The following is a 19,349-nucleotide window of genomic DNA, read 5'->3' on the forward strand; positions in this document are numbered from 1 at the left end:
GGTAAATCTGTGTGAGATCGTTGGAATACGTGAGATTTTCACATAAGGAAACGTGAAATCGTGAATCGTGTTAATCGTGAATGACGAATCATGATCGTGAATCTCGTGAATAAAATCACGAAAATCGTGAATCGTGAATCGTGAATGCGAGCAGCCGTAATAGCAATGTTAGGCCCTTAATCAGTTGGCATTAATCTCGAAGCTAAAAAGGCATGGGTCAAAAAAAGCTGGAACCCGCTGCGAGCCTCGCTTAGTGTCCCTTTAGGCTGTTTCAAGCGTTGGCCCGCAAAAGCAAAAAAAACCGCGAGTGGGGCAAGGCGCCCTCAACCGTCGTGAGGGACCGAGTCAATCGAGGAGCTGCACGGAGCTGCACTATGCTGGCGGAATGATCCCGACCTCTTCAGATGATCGTAGGATGAACGGTAACAAGACCGAGTGTGGCGAGCGAGAGCAAAGCGAGGAAAAACTCTTTGTTCGGTAGATCCGATGCGGCAGATTCAGACACCAGAATAATACAGCAATCAAAAAAGGTTGCGAGCTTTCTAATTTGCTCCGCGGCGAAATAGGAGCGGCCCACCATGGACTTGTATCACGGTAGCTGCACCTATTTGGGCACTAAACCTGTTTTTAGAATTCGATCAAAAAAGCAGGGTCCTACGCTTTGGGTTTTCAGTTAGTTAACTCAGTTACTGTATACGTGTGTGAGCGTGCAGACCAACCAAGGCCGTCCAGTAGCTCGGTTGGCTTTCTTTTGCGCTCAGCTGCCGTTGCTAACTTACCTTAAGTTAATATGACAATTTTGGCCGTCTCGGCAAGCGACTTCCGCCGTCCACACAAATTTACGTCCAGAGATCCTTATCAGCGGCGGTCCGCCACCGCGTGTTACAGGCTGAGCCAAATGTGAATGAAGAAGAAAAAATTGGTTCTGAATGCTTCTTGATAACCAAATTACAGAGAGCGTTTCGCCAACGTGCTCGGCCGTGCCTCGGCTGTGACACACCCCGCACGTCGAAGCGACATTTTTAGCTTTCAAGTTTTGGATGATTACCGGTGCTTGGTGCGCTTGAAGAGCTAAGCTATCGATTGCAAGCTGATCCGAGCAAAGATTGTGCACTGACAGACACGCCCTTGCCTCTCAGAATGCCGATCTGACGTCCCGACCTTCGGTGCATAGCAAAGTGCTCGACTGTGACCCGTGAGCTATTTACTCACTTGAACCTTCTCCACATGTTCATCGAGCGAAGTATCGAGTTTGCTTCAGACCCACCGTCGTCCTGCACCCCTCTTCCACAACAATCAAGTTGCATAGATTCTACCTACTCTGTCACCGACAGTCTCCTCTAAAGCGTCGGCGCTTCCGACTCATTCGTTCTCAGCAGAGGTGCTTGCACGGACGCGCCTCCATCTTTGTCTCAGCGTCGACAGACCAAGTACAGTCGCATACATACGATCATGACCGACGTTGCCTCTGGCTCAACCTTGATGCAGCGCGACGTTTCCTCCACCTCGTCGTCTCCCCTCAGCGCTGCGTCTTCTCCGTCCATGGCAGCATCCGCACTCGCATCCGACACGCTTTCTGCCGTGGATGAGGTCTCGATGCCCGCTACGCCACCCGACGTTGCCGACATTGGTCGCGTGCATGTCGTAGATTCTGCAGCCGCATCTGCGGCTGCTTCCGCGAATAGCGCCAGTCCCATCAAGCGACCCGAGCTGTTCCTCTCCCTGTCACGCTCCAGCCGCCCCAAGCTGGTACTCTCACCTACCGACAAGCTACGCTTCTCCGAGCACATCCAAGAGAGCAAGAAACGGTTTGCCGATGACACCGCCTACCTACCCAAGTCGACCAACATGGGCCTCAGTGATGTCGACGCTGCTGCTTTGCTGTCGGTCAACCCGTACAACTACGCGCGGCCCAACGCACTTGGCTGGGAGGACGATGACGTTGACGTCGACCGCGGACGCGCCCGCGCCATGGCCAAACCAGGCAAGACCGTCTTTATGAATGCTTTTCCCTGCATCTTCGTCTCGAATCTCTCCAATTCGGTCGCCTTCTATCAGAAGCTGATCGGCTTTTCGCTCGTGGGCAAGCCAGCATCACATCAAGCTGTGATGCGTCGTGGGCCCGCCGCTCGTCCGCCTCGATCTGCGCAGCAGCAGTACTCGGCCATCCCCTCAGCGGCGGAAGAGCAGGGCGTGCGTATCGTGCTGCGCTACCTTCCTGCTGAATGGGGCGAGCTCAAAGCGGATGGCAATGGTCCCCCACAGCTGCTGATCGTGGTCAGCAACGTCGACGAGCTCTTCCAAGAGATTGTGGCCAAGCAGCAGCAATTCAAGCCCAACGGAAGAGAGTACTTCCCTGAAGTTTTCTGGGGCAAAGCGAAGCTGCTCGGCAAGCCACAGAACAAGCCCTGGGGCACTCGAGAGCTGCACGTGCTTGACCCGGATGCGAATAAGATCATCTTCTATCATGAGCTCAACTAACACTCAAGTCATTGGAGAGTCGGGCTTTCATCCATATACCCTGCCGGCTTTGCGCGAGCCGCCGCACCCCGTCGCTCTTCCTTTTCGCCCACCACCACTTTAGTCGTCATGTTGGTCGCTCTGTCTTCCGTTTCTTCTGTCACACTGTCTATTGTACTTGTACTTCTCGGCTTAAAAGTTTGTCTTCACAATCCGTCTTTAGCTGCGGCCAATCTGTGTGAAGCTGTGTCTAGAGTATTGGTGTCGATTGCCTCATGTGGTTTAGTTTTCAACATGTTATACATGTCGAATAGCTCTAATACTCGGGAGGAGCCTCAGTTCCGGCAATGCTTGCAGTCTCAGCATACTGTCTGGAACCCATCTCTGTGAGTCTCGAAATGACTCTTGCGAAAGCAAACAGCTCTTCATCACCGGTGAAAATGGGTGATCCTCCAAGATCGTCCATGGTCAATCCGAGATCGTCCATCAACGCCCTCATTTGGTCCGCTGTAGGTTTGGCATCGCCAGCGTCGCCACTGAAAATTTGCAGGATCGGTACTTCGCTCGAAGCAAGCAACTTGGTCTTACTCTCGTACGCTGCATCGATAAACGTGATGAACCTTCGTGCGAGATCTCGTTGGTTCAGCCCCATCTTGGGAATGTCGTCGATAAAGATGGTGGAAAAATTGTTGCAGATTTCGATGTAGTCGGCGGCCGAGCGGGGCCGTCCGCACAACTCATCAAAGGTGAATCGAGCCACTCGTTGTGTAGAGCGAGGAACCTGGAGCGTTCGTCCCCAAATCTTCAGCGGTCGCTTCTCCACCACCGGATCGTGCGGATCCGACGTCATCGCATCAAAGAGCTTGTCAAACTCTCGCGTGTTTGCATCATCCAACGGCGAAAAGTACACTTTGGACAGAGCGCGGGGAACTTTTCGATAATCAGTGCCAGAGTTGAGATCGGTAACGCCAAGACGAGATTTGAGCAGATCGATGCAGGGTAAGAAGGATTGTCGTTGAATCCCATTTTTGTAGAGCTCGTCAGGGTGTCGATTGGAAGTCATGACCATCACAACACCATAAGCAAGCATTCGTTCGAGTAGCCCGCGCAGGATCATGGCGTCGGCAATGTCGGTTACCTGGAATTCGTCGAAGCATAGGACGGAGTGATTGCGCGCCATCTCGCGGGCCACGGCTTCGATCGCGTCGCTTTCCTCTCCAGCGCTGGCCGCTCCCCCGGCAGAAGAAGCGGAAGAGGACGAGCCGGAGGACATCATCATGACGATTCCCGAGGGTTTGTGTGTTTTCGACTTGTAAAAGTGAGCCCGCTTGTGCGCCTCGATCATGAATTGATGGAAATGAATCCGACGTTTGGAAGTGATGTTGCTGGGAAGCGTGTCATAAAACAAGTCCATGAGCATGCTCTTGCCAGTTCCAACATCACCATACAAATACAGACCCTTGGGAATCTCGTCGGAGATGGCAGGAACCTCCTGTGCATTCGCCCCTTTGCCGAATGGAAGCCAGGAGAACAAGCCTTTGGATGCTTCTAAGTGCTCTTCAGGATCTGGTACGTCAGCCTGCTTATAAGTCTTGAGTTGGTCGTGCAGCGATTGGAGTACCTTTATAATTTTGCGCTGGTGGGCGTCGTCGCGCAGCACGCCGGTTTGGACGAGTTGATCGTATCGCTGGATGGGGGTGGAAGCTTTGGTCTTGCTAGCGTGGGTGCCAGATTGCAAAGCAGACGAGTTGGACGCATAACGTCTAGCTATGATGCTTGTGGGGGGAGATCGGGTCGAAATTGGCATGGAAGAGCACGCTATACAGGCGGCGTGAATGCCAGGTGCCTGCCGTGTAGCTAGTGGTGAATGGCGTGACGAGGCAAGGGCAAGACGTCGACCACCCACCTGTCGCGCCGGTTGGGCGAGGCAAGGCAGCGATGTTCGGACGGAGCGGTGCACTGCGCTCATCGTTGAGAGGCTGCCTATCTATCTCGAGGAACGCTGGACCGTGACGAGAAGAAAGTTGTGAGGTTGTAAGCGCGTCCATAAAATCGGGCAAAACCCGTCCGTGCGGCAAGCACAAAGACGAATCACGAATAGAGCGAGATTGATTCGCTCACCTGTTCCTGCCTGTTCCGACCAACGGTTGAAGCCATGAGCCCAGAAGCTTGGAGTATGATTCTATTCACTGAGAAAGAGCTCCATGCGACAGAGTACTACAACGACCTTCGTTGCAAATTCAACAGGCTGATTACAATGCTCCTCATCGATGATCGAGATGAAGGGCCGCCGAAGAAGGTTTACAGACGGAATCAGTTGAGTCAAGTTGAGAGGCGTATCGGATCGCATTTCGTTTATACCAAACATACGGAATCGGCGATCATACGTGTTGGACGCAATTCAGTTCTAAAATTTGGATCGACGCTGTACGAGGTAACAAGTTGGACAACTTGGCGGTGGGCAAGCACATAACACAGCGTACATCGCAGCATGAAGCCGCAATTACGATTTCACACTCACGCACGACCACAGATGACCAAATTTGGCTGTTGGATCTTTCACCCAACTCCGCTCCATATACGTATCCATCCGCTTCCTGCAGTCCTTTTGCGCTCACAACCACTACGTGACTACCACTTGATCCATCTTTTACGGTGCGCGACACGTATCAGCGACACGTATCCAATGAACAAGTAGCCTCGCGCCTTGGCCAAGGCTTCTTGACTCAAGATGAGCGTCTCACCGTTTCCTCCACGGGGCCCATCAAGGTCTGCTGTGGAAGATACTCGGGTGGTCCAAAGCCTATCGACGGCAGAAACGGCCTCCTACGATTCATACCCTGCTTCCGCTTCTCCTGCGCGGATGCAACATACCAAGAACGAGCCGTTCTCATCAGCAGCTGCCTATCGAAGTAGCATGTCACCGCCGCTGCCCCAGGCATCTTCGTCCTTCTCGCCCTCGTCTCACCCTGTTTCAAACGGTGCGATTGCTGCTGCTGGCTATGAACGCGCTCCGCTGGTGAAAAGTCCGCCGCCCGCATCAACGCTTGTGATTCAAGAACCAGTCCCTTCGCCCAGCCCTTCGCCTGCGCCCGCGGTCTCTACTGATGCCTCACATCGTAATGGCAAAGCAGGTGACGCCTTGTCTGCCAAATCCTCAAATAAACGTGACGGAACGGCTTCCATCTCGAAATCGAATCGCAGCAGCGGCGCCACCTCCTGGTTCTACGGTGGGCCCGACTCGTTCATTCGCGTCCCCTCGCGCATCGCCTTTCTCTACATTCTCGCCAGCACCGTTGAAGCGGTCATCGTTATCACCCTTGTCGCCTTCATTTTTGCCCGTATCGTTACGCAAGTGGACAATCTTACCCAGGACCTCAAAACCATCTCGGTCTATCTGGCGGTCTTTGTCTTTGGCTGCGTTTTCCAGGTGCTCATGTCGTGGGATGCGGTACGCTTGAAGAACACTTTGCAGCTTATCGGTGTTCTCATCTTCAACTTGGCACTTACCGTGACAGCGGCGATCGAGATTCGACAGGTGCGCGACGCATTGAATGCGCAAGATCGAGTGGCTGGTGGCTTCCCCTGCCCGGATGATCCGAATCGGTTGTGTAGAGCACAATCGCTGTTCCCATCGGTCGAGAGATACCTGATCGCTGTCACAGCCGTCTGCTTCTTGTTCGAGTTCTTACTCGCCTTCTTGACGTTCAAGCTGTGGAAGGAATTCGGTTGGGTCATCTACCAGAAGATTGGTGCCGATCTGAGGGTGCGGAGCATGTTTTTCTGGTACCAATTGTTCGTCGTCTTTCTCAAGTTTACCTTCTTCTTCGGCGTCGGCTTCACCGTGATCTACTTGATCTTGGTGGCTGAAACGATGGACTGGGAATACGGCGTTACCATCGCAGCTGTTCCTATCGCTATAGTTGCATTGTTTGCGGCTGGATTTGCAGCTCGGAGGGAATGGACAAGCTTGATGGTGCTCTCGTTGTTATTGATGGTGGCGGGCCTGACGTACTTTGTATACAAGGTCACGCAGGTTTGGCTGCCGGGAACGAGAGATGAGTACACTTACGTACATACGACGATCACCTTCATTTCCGGGTTTGCGATCGCAAGCTTAGGATTGACCTTGTTGAATGGATGCGTCTGTCTCTTCAACTTCAACCAAGGGTTGAAGCCGGCACATGATGCGATTGGCACATTTGGTGGCGTTCACAGGCAAAGGAAGAGTCGTGCTGGTGCATCGGGAGCAGCAACGGCAACAGGCAACGGGGATGCAGAGGCTGGTGTGTTGGATTTGGATGATGCGAATGAAATGGAGGCAGAAAAGTACGAGCATGCGTGGACGCCTCACGGAGCAGATCCACGTAGAGGAAGTAGGACAATGCAAGGTCCAGTTTACGGCAGTTCACCTGGCGAGATGGTCTTCGCAGATCGCCGCACAAGTGGTGTGCAGCCATACGGCTTGCATTCGCCCACAAGGCCTATACCTGGCAGCACACCCGTGTATGCTCCTCAACCGATGGTCCCAGCTGCATTGCAATCAGGCAGCCCATCCCACTCTCCGCACCCTCCATCGCAGCAGTTCTATGCTCAACACCAGCAGCAACCGATGCCAGATCCCAATGCAGCCTTCTTGGATGCTCACCAACCCAGACCTACGGCTTCTCGAGTCTCGCTAGATTAGATGATCGATTTGATACCCTGTAACTGCGTTCCTGTTCTTCGTTTCATGGCACCCTGTCAATCCAGTCTGTGTTGTCCAAGATACAGTACTAGGAAGCTGCACTGCCTAGTAGAATCGGTGTGGTTTTTTTCGGGAGCCAAGCGATGTGGAGAAAGCCGGAGAGCTAGTCTGTGAGTGTGTGATCTGTCAAGCAGCATGAAGCTTGTCGATTCATCCGATGCAGCTGCTCGGACCCCGCGCTGAAGCACGCATCACGCAAGTTCTTTGCCAAATGGGCCAACAATGTCAATATTAGACGAAACGATCTGTTGGACCAGATCGTGTCAAAAGAAAGAGGAGATGCGAGCATGCTGTGTAATGAGAAGGTCTAAAATGCTGTGAATCACGTTCGTGATTCGTGATTGATATAGAGGAAAGTACGACGGAAAAAAATGTGACAATACCGAAGAAGCGAGCCTAAGAAAAAGTTCATGAGATATGCAAAGGACAAGAGGCGAGACGCTGCAGTTGAGATTGCTGCAGCGTGTGGAAGCATGATGTCAAGAAGAGGCAGGTCAGGGAGCGTCTAGTGTAGAGCATCAATGACAGAGGGAATCGATCACGCGGCGGCGTTGACAGCAATGGGCGGCTGAGGGAAATTTGAGCCGAGGCCGCTCTTTTCCGAAATGTTGGACGAACCCATAGTTGAAACTGGGATTGACGAAGCTGGCGCAATACCGCCGGTAGAAGCAGCAGCAGCAGATGTCGCAGCAACCTCTCTAAAGGGCGAGCCCGCCCGCTTTTCAATGTTGGCCAGCCATATGTTTTGCAATACAAATTGCGGCAAGGCGTAGTACCTCCAGGTGGCCCAACGGAAAAAGATGCCCACTTCGTCTTGACGAGTGGTAGCAAAGTCATTCGTCATGTTCTTGCGCAAGTCCTGGAACAAGGCCGTCTTGTCGGTCAAGACAGCCTTAACGCCCCATCTTGTCGCTTCGATCATCTCGTCTTTACGGTTGACAGTCCAAACGTAGATATCCTTGCCGGCCTTTTGCGAGTCGGCGATGAACTGCTGTCCATCGGCACCGACCAGGCATGCAAAGTACATGGAGAAGCCGGTGCAATCTTTCCAAAAGTACTTGCGCGCAGCACGCGGGGAGGCGCCGATATGGATACGCTTCATCGAGGGCACATTGATAAGCGCAGATTCGAGGAATTTGGGATGCCACAGACCGAGGATGAGACGCGGCGCAAGGTCGGTGTCAAAGTTGGGATACGATTCAACCACCTTGCGCATGAGCGGAAAGAGACGATCTGGGTCGTTGTCGGGCTTGATGTCGAGATTGAGCTTGACGTGCTTGTGTTCGGGACGCATGAGCAGATCACATACTTGAACAAAAGTGGGGATCTGCTGTGCGGGTTGCTTGAGGGTTCGAAGATGCTCGATGCCGTTGTCACCATAGTAGGCGCGCTCGTAAATGAGGCCCTTTCCATCGGTTGTCCTTTCGAGCGATGGGTCGTGGAACATGACAATGACGTCGTCGGTGGTGATGTGAACATCAGTTTCAAGACCTTCTGAGCCATCCAGGATCGCCTTTTCAAAGCTAGCGATGGTATTTTCGGGAAAGGTTGCCGACGCGCCACGGTGGCCCCAGCACTCGGGCATGTCGGGACGAATGTCCATCTTGGCGGATCTGGTGATGGGACGCATCGTGGTAAGCGATGCGATACGGTTTGAGAAGATGACGGGATGCAGATGATGGTAGAGCAAATAGATGGAGGCTGCGATTAGTACCAGGATGACGAGAATATGTCTCTGCCTCGACTGGAGGGCAGAGAAGGGATGATGCGGACGAAGATGGCACGCGACAAGAACAAGGCGGGGCAGAAAAAGGAGCAAGATGCAGTGGCTTGTGGGTTGAGAGTGGTCAAGGCGCACGATTGTCGACCTTAGTAGCCAGATGCAACCTATTGCACTCACGGCCGAGGTTGAGTAGTGATGGTGAGGAAGGTGACGAAGCAAGACAGGTAATACTTACCAAGACCTGAACAACACAGTTTGGACGAACCAAACAACAGGCAAATGCGTGACGAGTTAGAGTTGATGAGACGTTGGTGGGTAGTGTCACGCTCATATCTTCGAGGGAACGTGACAGGTTTTGCCACGGAACGTGCTCACCTTGGTTGTGGGTCAGCCTTCGCGGCTTGCTGCCTCAGACTTTTCTTCTTCTCCACTCACAAATTTCACTACTCGTCTGTTTCAATTTTTAATTTTTTTTTAATCTTTGGAAAACACAAACAACCCTGTGGTTTGAATGAGGCCTTTTCGCCCTTGCCATCATGCTTTAGGCAGGCAAGTCGCCTCGAGCGCCGCATCACACCATTTTGTTCCTTTCAAGGCAACTTTTCGACGCCTTTGGTACAAGTTTCGAAAACACGCAAGCGTCCAGTGATGCTAGCGACCTTGAACAAGCGTGAGTGAGTGGCGTGGTGCATCGAGAGCCAGCAAAGTGATTAGCTGCATGCAGGGTCAAAGGCAAAGTCAGCTGCACCATTTGGCGGCCCGACCGGCTTCGGCGCGACAGCCAGCCAGCCAGACACCCCGCGTTTGGCGAGCCTTGCTTTGACACAAACTTGAGGCTATAATACAGTATACACAGACCCGAACGAAACCAGAAGCGGGAACGCAATCGTGAATAAAGGTTAGCAATACTTTGTCCTGATTAGCCATGGTAAGTGACTTCACTGAAGTCGTGAGTGTGACTCTGACGCATAGCACGTCTAGACCTTAAGCTACCTCTTCATCGTTCCTAACCTCTAGCGCTGCTCTGCCACGGTGGGTCCAGCTGGTGAGCCGACAACGCGACCAGTTGCCTTCGTTTTGGAAATCGTGAATGCATGTCTGACGCAAACACTGAAATTTTGTTCCACACTGACAACATTCGTGATTTGTTGATTATTGCGTTACGCTGGCTCTGGTGTCTTGATGCAGATCCCGGCTCACCTCACGACTTACGGATGACCCGCCGAGAACATCAAGTCACACAACTTTAAAATTTCGGGCACTGCACGCGTGTCAAAAAAAAAAACAATCAATCGGGAGCTGCTGTCAAGTGGATGATTTTGGGGCATCATGACACTCTTGAACCCTACGTGCATTTGTGTGACTCGTCTAGCGCTGCACCTGGTCCTTTCACTTTCTCGAGGTTGCTCCCAGCCGATCTGGCACGAGACACAGCGGAGTTCAGTAGCTCCAGCCCCACTGGCAAGCCTCGATGAAATTCACTGTGTCATGCCACGCTCGTCAAATCGTTTCTGTCCACGTTCTCCAGTTTGCTGATTTGCCCAAACGTGCCTCGATTTTCTAAGGTGTGACGTGGGGCTCTGGCCGTATGAATAGGCCCATCCCGGCCAATTCCCGGTCACTCGTGACTCGTGACTTGTGACTCGTGACTTGCATGTTTAGTTTACAGCAAATGTTAGCTTCTGAACCACAAACAGACCGAAATGAAACGCGTGCCAGTGACCCGTGAGCCGTCATCGCGTTCCATATCGTCACAGTCACACGCTTTGCAAAGCAAGAACGGAATCGTGGATCATGAATGATGCCTTTGCATTGACGGTCAGAAGTCTTTTCCCTCGTGTTCAATGTTTTCAGTTACGTCGCTTAAGTCCAACTTCGAGCTTGACGGGCTTGCGCAGGAAACCCTCAAACGTGTCCAGCGGCTTATCGGGCTCGGCGAGCACAATGTCGTAGCGTCGGAAAATGGCAGCGATCAGAATGGAAAGCTCCATCATGGCCACATTGCGTCCTACGCAAGCTCGGGGTCCAACAGAAAAAGGAATAAAGGCTTTCTCGAAATCGCGCTTGGCGTTAGGTGCAAGCCATCGATCCGGATTGTATTCTTCAGCATCCGCTCCGAACACCGACTTGTCGCGGTGCAGCGTGTACGCTGGTACTGACAGAATAGTCCCACTGGGGAACTGCTGCCCACACACGGTAGCACCACCAGCGGGAATGACACGCGGAAGACCAATAGCAGAGGTCGAATGGTAACGCAGCGACTCGCTTAGCACCGCTTGCAGGTACGGCAGCTCCTGCACATCGGCATGCAACGGTACCTCTTCGGCATGCTCCAGTTCGCGGTCAAGTTCGGCCTGCAGCTTGCGCATCTTGTCCGGGTGCGTAGCCAGGTGGTACACGATAGCGCAAGAAGTGTTAGACGTTGTGTCAGAGCCAGCGATGAGCTGGGTGAGTGCTTCCGCGGTCAGTTCCATCTTGCCCATCGGTTCACCGCGGTCGTCTTTGGCAGCTTGCAGTTTAGCGAGCAGGTCTTCACGCTCGGAGCCATTTTGCAGACGATCATTGACACGTGCGAGCGCGATCCCTGTGAGCTTCTTGACCGACTTCAACCTGCTCGAGAACCAGGGCAGTTTGATCAGATACGGGCGCATCCACACAGGAGCCAGACCCATGGTGCCAGAAAATTCTCCTCGTTCGTTGATAATCTGAACCGCTGAGCAGTAATCGACCTGTTTGTTTCCGTTGGCATCCTCGTACTCGACCTTGGCCTGATCCACGCCGTTCTCGAGCATGCCAAATGTTTTGCCAAACGCCAGCGCACCGATCGTGTCAAAGGCAAAGTAGTTGAGCCACATGAGCGAGTCAAGCCAAGCACGGCCCTTGATACCACGAGGTCCTTCCGTGTTGTCCTTGGTAGCCTTGTCGCAGAACTCGTCCCATCGTTCGAGCAGAAGCTGCACCTCACGGCGAATGAAGGGCTCGAAAGCGACGATGGTCTTGGGTGCAAATGTATGCGAAACGATCTTTCGCTTGCGCGTATGCTCGGCACGGTCGCGCGTGTTGAACAGACCGCGTGGGAAGGGACGAGGCGGTACAAATGCGTCGTAGTACGCAGGCTTGAGCGTGCCGGTACCGTGGCCGTAGATGGGTTGCAGCGCCTCGTGATCGGCGATAGAAACATGATTTGGAGCGATACGGACGAATTTGCCTGTGTGAACAGAAAAAAGACAGCAAGCAGCACGGTCAGCATGCGATCAGGGGGCACAGCAGAGCACGTGAAGAAACGTGTTCGACGTCACACTCTTACTCACCATACTTCTGATGCTGTTTGTGAACCTCCTCGAAGCGGTGACCGATCAGAGCTGTCCTCAGCAGCCAGAAGTCGGTAAACTTGGCGAAGAAGGGGCCGGGATACTTGATACAAGCGGTGTTGGTGATGTATGGTACGACATGGAAGAGGACTACCGCGCCGAGCAAGGTGATAACAACGTGAGCGGGCGACTCGACTGACCATTGGATCGCAGCCCCAATGCGCGGGACGAGGTCGGTCTCGACCATAGTGGTGGATGGTGGGTGCGTGATGACCACAGCGATGTGCAAGGCAAACCACGTGGAGTCTGTTGGTCTGAGGGACGACGAACGAGCCAACAAAAGGATGCAGAGGGTTGAGGGCACAAAAGACGTGGGAGACGTGGGGACAATAACGATGACGATGGAGACTCGTGCCCTTTTTGTAGCTTCACCGCCTTCTCCACCAATCTGTGAATGATTGGGGGCCTCGCAAAAATTGCGGGGTCAGTCGTGGGTGTCAGGAGGGAATGGATTAGCGAGACAGGGAATTTCCCATTTCAAAGCAACGGCGGAAAGACGGTCACGAGCCGGCTCAGCTTTAGAATGTGGTCGTCGCTCAAGCTAGCTTCATCGGGCGGGGCACATAAGGATGTCACGGCAAGTGCGAAGGTACACTTCAGTGCACCCAGTCAGACGAGGAACCACAAAAAAGGCTCACCATACTGGCTTTCCTGGTTCAGTGGCACTCTGGGTTGGATGGCCGTCGTATCCGATATTGCTCGGCTGTAATGACCGCTGTTCACATTTGATGACCAAGCTTCAACTGAGTAATGCTGCTGCTACTGCAGCTGCCGCCGCCGTCATATGCCTCGTCAGTACCTGAGCCTATCCGCATCCTACCATCCGTGCTTCACCCGACGTATCTCCTGACTTGTTCGCCCACAAATAGCCGCGCTCCAATGATGAAAACAAACAGTGTGACTACGTCGCTGGAAATAGCATGCCGATGCTCACCACAGGGTTGTAACTCTCGTGATTGTGAGTGTAAGTGGGCTTTCTTGTCTTCGGCTGGTGAGTTCAATCTTTCAACGTCAAAGTCCCACACACTCTTGACTGGTAAGACTTTACGCGACGTCGACTTCGTAATAAACAAATTGTGCGCCGCAGATTCGTGAAAACGAGTGCGCGCGCGTTCCCACAAGCCAGCGATAGCCAGCCAATCGTGAATCCTGAACGGCCCCGCCACAGTTGACACGTTACAAAGCTCAACTTTGTAATTCGTGATTTCGGTACGCACGCCAAGCTCTCACTTTCCGCTCCCGCCGCAGTGCAACGCGCCTGTCGGTAAATAGCACCCCACAACAATCTCAAGATTCTGACCTTATCGAACACCCGAGGCGCTTCAGACTCACACATTTTGTTCGTCACCTCACCTTTGCAACCCGGTGAACATACAGTAGTGGAGGAGTCGCCGTCAATCGTCTGGCAGAGGCCGCGACCTTTCGTGTCTCGAACCGCCCAGGAGAAAAAATCGTGAATGCATAACGAGATGAAGAAGTAGTGTACATCCAAACAACGTTGGTGGGAATGCTAGCGGCCCATGGCGATCACCAAAAGTTCTGAGCCCAGTCGACGAGTGCATCCCAGCCACGTCCCACTGCGCCATTTCCTATCTTGCCCAGTAACCTCCTCCACTGCAGTATCTGATTGTCAGCACGAGCAAGGCCAATGATACCTTCCATGCCTCCAACTTTAGCGAACATCAAGTCGATCGGCTCCGTCACCTTTGTCGCCGCCTCGCCTGTTGCGCTCCATGGCCGCGTCCAGGCAAGCATACCAAACACTTGTTGCAAGAACGCCATCGTCGTCGATGAAGACTTAGATGACGAAACGGCCGTGGTCGCTGCTACGCCTGCCCCCGGTATGGTACAACTGAACTCGAAGCGGTTCGCGTGGAATACAAGCGCTGCGCGGTAGTGAAATACGATGGCCAGCACAATGCCAATGTGCCAGAGCTGATGTGAATGACCCCACGTGTCAAAGCGACCGGGTGCCCAGCTCTCAGGAAACTGCGTCGCATAGAATACCAGACCGCCTACGTAGAAAGCGAGAGAAGGAAAGATAGGACTGAAAAAGGCAAATGTTTTGGCCAGACCGTGCTCAAACGCAGCATGTGAAAAGGGCGCTACAGCTGTGGCGCACATTGTCAAAAACACGGCGATGCGCACGCCCTTGTTCTCGCGCCTGTTGAACCATTCGGCCCAAGGAAGGATGGCACCGGCGAGTCCGACTAAGAGCGTCGTGAATGAGTAGAAGAGCGCCAAATTAGGCTGACAATAGAAGCAGTTGTACACGGTGGTCCAGATAGAGGCAGCGACGAGCCATGCAATGCCCGTATAGTCGACGCAGGCGAATCTTTCAAACCATTTGCGATCCGAGCAACCCGCCATGACGTGCCACGAGACTGAAAGCGTGAGACACTTGGCAGCAGCAAACAGATAGACGGTCTGCACGAGCCTGTCCATCGGCGTTGTCTGATCATCGAGACCTTTGCTGGGCCAAAAGAGCGGCACGATAGCAGCCAAGCCCCAGAGATGGGTGTGAATGTTTCCCGTCTCGTTGTGGATCTGGAACGTGCTACGTAACAAGGCAGGCCAATTCTCGACCGGGATGAAGCGATAGCCGGAGAGGATGTGCTCGTTGTTGCGGAAGAAGGCGGGAAGATGTTCGTAGTGGATGAGCTCGTGACCGTTGCGTGCTAACTCCTTTGCCAGCTGATATAGCTTCTCCTCCGCTTCGTGGACTGCGTGACCAGCACGAGAAGCAAGGCTATTGGCTCGCGAACGGGAACGCGCCGAAAGGTCCTGGAAAGTGGCCTCGAAGCGTTGTGCTAGCGTGGCACTTTTGCCATCTTCAACAGCGCTCTGGAGAGCGTCGCGCCAAGCCATATTGCGTACGGAGTCCTGAATGGCCTCGAGTCTCGATTGCATCTTGGCAGCGAGCGCATAAGCCTGCGTTGGCAAATGTGTCGAAAGGGGCTCGAGCACTGATGCAAAATCAAGATCGAATTGGGGCAGAGAGGGCATGGCGGGTAGCGCTGGAAGCTCTGCTTTGAGACGCACCGCATCGGCCGTAGAAGGAAGACGTGGCAATCGCTCTCGGAGCCCGCTGCCGAGGCTGATTGGGAGAGAAAAGCTGGACGACAAGCGCTCCCAATCCGGCGCCAGCAATTGCGAGCGAGAAGCGAGGGCATACGATGCTGTTGCTTGGTAAGTCGGGAGCAGCGCTACGAGTCGCCTCAGATCTTCGCGCATAGCCTCGAGTTGCTGAAAAAAGGCAGCTGAGTGACTATCGGCCCAGGCAGTCTTTGCATCAGAGTCGTGAGCGCAGCTCGATAACGCGGATGCGCTTGCTTCAGCTGGAGAGACGGAGGCATCGTCCAGTGCTGACAAGGAAGTTGTGCGAAAGATACGCTTCGCATAGAAGGCTCGCGCCCTGACTTCAAGCTCGGTGAGATAAGACAGCACCTGTGCACGTAGCGAGACGATCGAATAGGGCAACGATACCGGAAGGTCGAGGTACTCTAGCGAGGTCAATGGCTGGTAATGCTGGCGAAAGAGTGGCGAGTCCCACTCGTCGTCGGAAGTTCCCGAGTCGGTGGCGGTGGCTGTTGTGCTGCTGAAACCTGCGCCGAGTGTATCATGCGGTTTATATCGGAAGCGCAACGGCGCATATGGCAGCTGAGCTGGCTGCGAGGCCCTTCTGATGCGTCGACGCACGTGGAAAGGCCGAGCGGGTTCATGAATCATGGTTGGGTTGTCCGTGTCGTTTAACGCAGCACAGGTGTGTGTCGAGAGGGAAGATTCGATGATGGGCGAAGATCGGGACATTCCAAATGAAGGTCGTCGAGGTGCCATTATGTCGTCAGTCGATCCCGCCGATGAGTGGTGCAGTGGAGCAAATGTGTCAAGATAGGAATCGAAAAAAGGCCGCTTTGCGACGATATGCGGGGGACAAGAACGACTCAGATGGCCATGACGAGGCAAGTGGCGACCAGCGTTGCTGTTGCTGATGCGATACTGTGATTGTTGCGGAAGATGCGGTGCCGTTTGATATTGTCTAAATTTGATGCGGTCAAGGCGAGGCGACGAGAACGATGTGATCTTAGACAATGACGATGGTAGCGGATGTTTCAAGGTCACTCATCAGCGGTCAATACATAAGAACACGAGCAGAGAGCGAGAGGGGTATTTACAGCCACCACTTCAACCTGCGATCTGCCATCGTACGCAGACATCGTAATCACAAATGCTATCTCTGCCCTCGCTGAGAACGCTTCTGAGCTGGATCATGTAAGTTAGTGAAAGCCCTCAGCTTTGTTGAGCCTCGGCTCTTGAATAAGTTAGAGCAGCTCTACGTCAGAGTCAACACGATCTACTGTCGCTGCATGAAATTCAACAACAGTTTCAAGTTTCAAACACAGTCGTGAGTATCCGTGATTCTAGGCTGTGGCTGTTGACCTGATTCAATTCATCACGTCCCCAAAGGGCACGAGGTTGAATCGTGAATAAGTGAGCTCTTCTTACAATTTCGAACCTAACACACGATGAAAAAGGACCCGATATGACATAACGAATCGGGCTTTCGCATCATAAGTCGTGAGTGATGTTTCATACACGTGATAGCTGTTGCACGACCGTGCGATTCAACTTTGGAATGCTAAGCTCGCTATGCAGCAACACTCTGACTGAAGAATGCTAAGCTGAGGCTCAAGTTTCCACGTCATTTGCATTCCGCTTTCCATCTTGTCTTTCACCACCATCAATTCGTCCTTTCGCCACTCGTCCGGTTCCTGTTCTCGTTCTCATCATGCCGCCCAAGGCCTCCACTAGCAGAAAGGCTTCGGCCAACGCCAAGCCTGCCAAGCGTGGTCCGGCCGCTCCTATCAAGTACTATCTTATCCTTTTCAACTTTGTCTCATTCTTCGGATGGGTCGTCGTGCTCTCGACGTTGATCAAGCACCTCGCCATGGGCCCACAGACCTTTTCTCCCTCCGTCAAGTTCGCTTCCGATTTGCTGGCTCGCTTCCGTCTCGCCAAGATCGGCATCGTCAAGTCATACTCGCATCTCTTCCCGGAGCCCATTGCCCAGCTGCTCGAAAGAGCCTCCAACTCGCACACTTTTGTCGGCCCTGTCGTTGCGCTCGTCCAGTCGCTCGCCATCCTCGAGGTTGTCCACGCCGCCATCGGCTGGGTGAGGAGCCCTGTCACCACCACCGCCATCCAGGTTGCCTCGCGTCTGTTCATGGTGTGGGGCGTTACTGAGCGATACTCACAGGCCTGGACTAGCCCCTTCTACGCTTCCATGGTGCTTGCTTGGGCCATCACAGAGTGCGTTCGATACCCCTTCTACGCAAACCAGCTTCTCAACTCCGAGGGTCCTGGTCTACTATGGGCTCGATACACTCTCTTTTACGTTCTCTATCCCATCGGTGCCGCTTCCGAAGCTATGTGCATCCTTGCTACGCTGCCCAACGGCCTTCCTTTCAACAAGCCTGCCGCCTGGGATCTGCGCGCTTATGTCTTTGCCGGCCTCTTTGTCATCTGGTGGCCTGGCCTTTACGTCATGTACACGTACATGATCAAGCAACGCCGCAAGGTCATCGGAAAGGGATTCTGGGGCAACAAGCTCGTTGATGAGCTTCGCGAGAAGAAGAAGCAGTGATCGACTGGGAAGAGAGATGGAGCTCAGCTGCCTGTGATCGAAGGAGGATCCTTCATCAGGCAGACAAGGTGATGGAGTGCACGTTAGGAAGTTGTAATCAAAAAGGTGGCAAATGCAGCAGCGCATGTATCGTACTGTAAAATTACACTGGAAACAAGTAATACAGTCGTGAGTGATGAGGTTGAAAGCGATGTGATCCAGTATCGTGCGGTTAAATGCTGCATTTGCGGCTGGTACGCCACATATCCCAAGGCAACCTCCAATGTTTCCCACTTTGCAGTGAAGCGTCGTACGGATTAAAGTCGGCCTTTTCCAGTCTCTCGAGGTACGAACGAGCGGGAACGACGCCTACCAAGGCCGGAATCACAGCCATGGGCAACTTGCCGGAAAACTCGTCATTGATGATCTTACGTGCAGTGATCAGGTAGTCATTCGCGCGCGTGGCAAGGGCAAACACCGCATCGCGGAATCCGTGAGCTTCAGGACCGTTACGAAAGACGTCTTCCTCAACGACTTTGTGTAGATGCAAGAATTCGCGCGGGAGAACGAGTTTTCGTGCACCTTTTGTAGTCGAATTGCGCATGTGCGGGGGAGGGTGGGTGTGATAGGGTATGCTAGAGATGGCGAGGCTGAGACCAGACACTTTTCCGAGGTGAGAAAAGAGTTCGTCGATGGCGTCGCTGCGTACACCGAGCAGATTGAGTGAGAGGTAGTGGAGGCGAGAAGAGGTGCTCTCCGCATACGACTCGAGCGATTCCAACGTGGGCGGCTGGAAATCGTCACTCAGGTCAGCTTCGCGAACATCGATGATGCGCAAAAAATGGTCGAGCATCAGCCCGCCCCCTGCGTTAGAGCGAACAGCCGGATCTTGAAACGCATCGCGCAGAGCGAGAACGACAGGATGCTTGGCCGGACGGTTCTGGTATGCTCCCTGTACAGCATCCCTCCACCAGCCCATACGCATTCGACCCAGAAGCTCGTTTGAAACGGTATCCTTGAGTCCGGCGATTTCGACATTGAATGTTCTGATGGCTGCGAAATGCGTCTGCAGATGCTTGGGATAAAAGTGATGTGCCAAATACGATGGATGGTCGCGCTTGACGAGCTCTTCCAAGAGGTATTTGTGCGGAGATTGCAGCGGAGAGAGTTCCGTCGATGCTGGTGGTGCCGACCTAGATGACAATGACGATGATCCCACACCTGAAGGATTCGATTGAGCCGTCAACGTGCTAGTGGAGAGTGGTCTACATGATACCAAATCTTGAGGTCCACACGCAATCCGTTGCGTGGTTGCACCGTTGAGGACGGCTAGTGCATGCTGCGGTTTCTTGTAAGGCCTGAGCATCGATGCCGTGCTTTTTGATACATTTGCGATCATGTCGTGATGGCACTAGCTTGAGCTAT

General features: G+C 53.3%; 8 protein-coding genes across 8 annotated transcripts; 3 read left to right on the plus strand and 5 right to left on the minus strand.

The window, feature by feature from the left end:
- Positions 1–1,482: 1,482 nt before the first annotated feature.
- On the plus strand, positions 1,483–2,481 carry UMAG_00001 (uncharacterized protein; the record flags this gene model as incomplete). Its single annotated transcript, XM_011387687.1, has 1 exon — positions 1,483–2,481. The coding sequence occupies one exon, from the start codon at positions 1,483–1,485 to the stop codon at positions 2,479–2,481; it is 999 nt and encodes a 332-aa protein (XP_011385989.1).
- A 295-nt stretch (positions 2,482–2,776) lies between these two features.
- Positions 2,777–4,429, minus strand: UMAG_00002 (uncharacterized protein; the record flags this gene model as incomplete). The annotated part of the gene is made up of 1 exon (XM_011387688.1): positions 2,777–4,429. The coding sequence occupies one exon, from the start codon at positions 4,427–4,429 to the stop codon at positions 2,777–2,779; it is 1,653 nt and encodes a 550-aa protein (XP_011385990.1).
- Positions 4,430–5,191: 762 nt separating this feature from the next.
- UMAG_00003 (uncharacterized protein) lies at positions 5,192–7,147 on the plus strand (the record flags this gene model as incomplete). Its single annotated transcript, XM_011387689.1, has 1 exon — positions 5,192–7,147. The coding sequence occupies one exon, from the start codon at positions 5,192–5,194 to the stop codon at positions 7,145–7,147; it is 1,956 nt and encodes a 651-aa protein (XP_011385991.1).
- Positions 7,148–7,745: 598 nt separating this feature from the next.
- Positions 7,746–8,810, minus strand: UMAG_12014 (uncharacterized protein; the record flags this gene model as incomplete). Its single annotated transcript, XM_011388520.1, has 1 exon — positions 7,746–8,810. The coding sequence occupies one exon, from the start codon at positions 8,808–8,810 to the stop codon at positions 7,746–7,748; it is 1,065 nt and encodes a 354-aa protein (XP_011386822.1).
- A 1,970-nt stretch (positions 8,811–10,780) lies between these two features.
- Positions 10,781–12,488, minus strand: UMAG_00005 (putative Benzoate 4-monooxygenase cytochrome P450; the record flags this gene model as incomplete). Its single annotated transcript, XM_011387690.1, has 2 exons — positions 10,781–12,138; positions 12,242–12,488. The coding sequence occupies 2 exons, from the start codon at positions 12,486–12,488 to the stop codon at positions 10,781–10,783; spliced, it is 1,605 nt and encodes a 534-aa protein (XP_011385992.1).
- Positions 12,489–13,828: 1,340 nt separating this feature from the next.
- Positions 13,829–16,138, minus strand: UMAG_00006 (uncharacterized protein; the record flags this gene model as incomplete). The annotated part of the gene is made up of 1 exon (XM_011387691.1): positions 13,829–16,138. One exon carries the CDS (start codon positions 16,136–16,138, stop codon positions 13,829–13,831), a length of 2,310 nt encoding a protein of 769 aa, XP_011385993.1.
- Positions 16,139–17,090: 952 nt separating this feature from the next.
- Positions 17,091–17,945, plus strand: UMAG_00007 (enoyl-CoA hydratase PHS1; the record flags this gene model as incomplete). The annotated part of the gene is made up of 1 exon (XM_011387692.1): positions 17,091–17,945. The coding sequence occupies one exon, from the start codon at positions 17,091–17,093 to the stop codon at positions 17,943–17,945; it is 855 nt and encodes a 284-aa protein (XP_011385994.1).
- Positions 17,946–18,156: 211 nt separating this feature from the next.
- On the minus strand, positions 18,157–19,323 carry UMAG_00008 (uncharacterized protein; the record flags this gene model as incomplete). The annotated part of the gene is made up of 1 exon (XM_011387693.1): positions 18,157–19,323. The coding sequence occupies one exon, from the start codon at positions 19,321–19,323 to the stop codon at positions 18,157–18,159; it is 1,167 nt and encodes a 388-aa protein (XP_011385995.1).
- Between the last annotated feature and the right edge of the window lie 26 nt (positions 19,324–19,349).

The sequence above is a fragment of the Mycosarcoma maydis genome, chromosome 1 (assembly GCF_000328475.2).
Source record: "Mycosarcoma maydis chromosome 1, whole genome shotgun sequence".
NCBI classification, from domain to species: Eukaryota; Fungi; Basidiomycota; class Ustilaginomycetes; order Ustilaginales; genus Mycosarcoma; species Mycosarcoma maydis.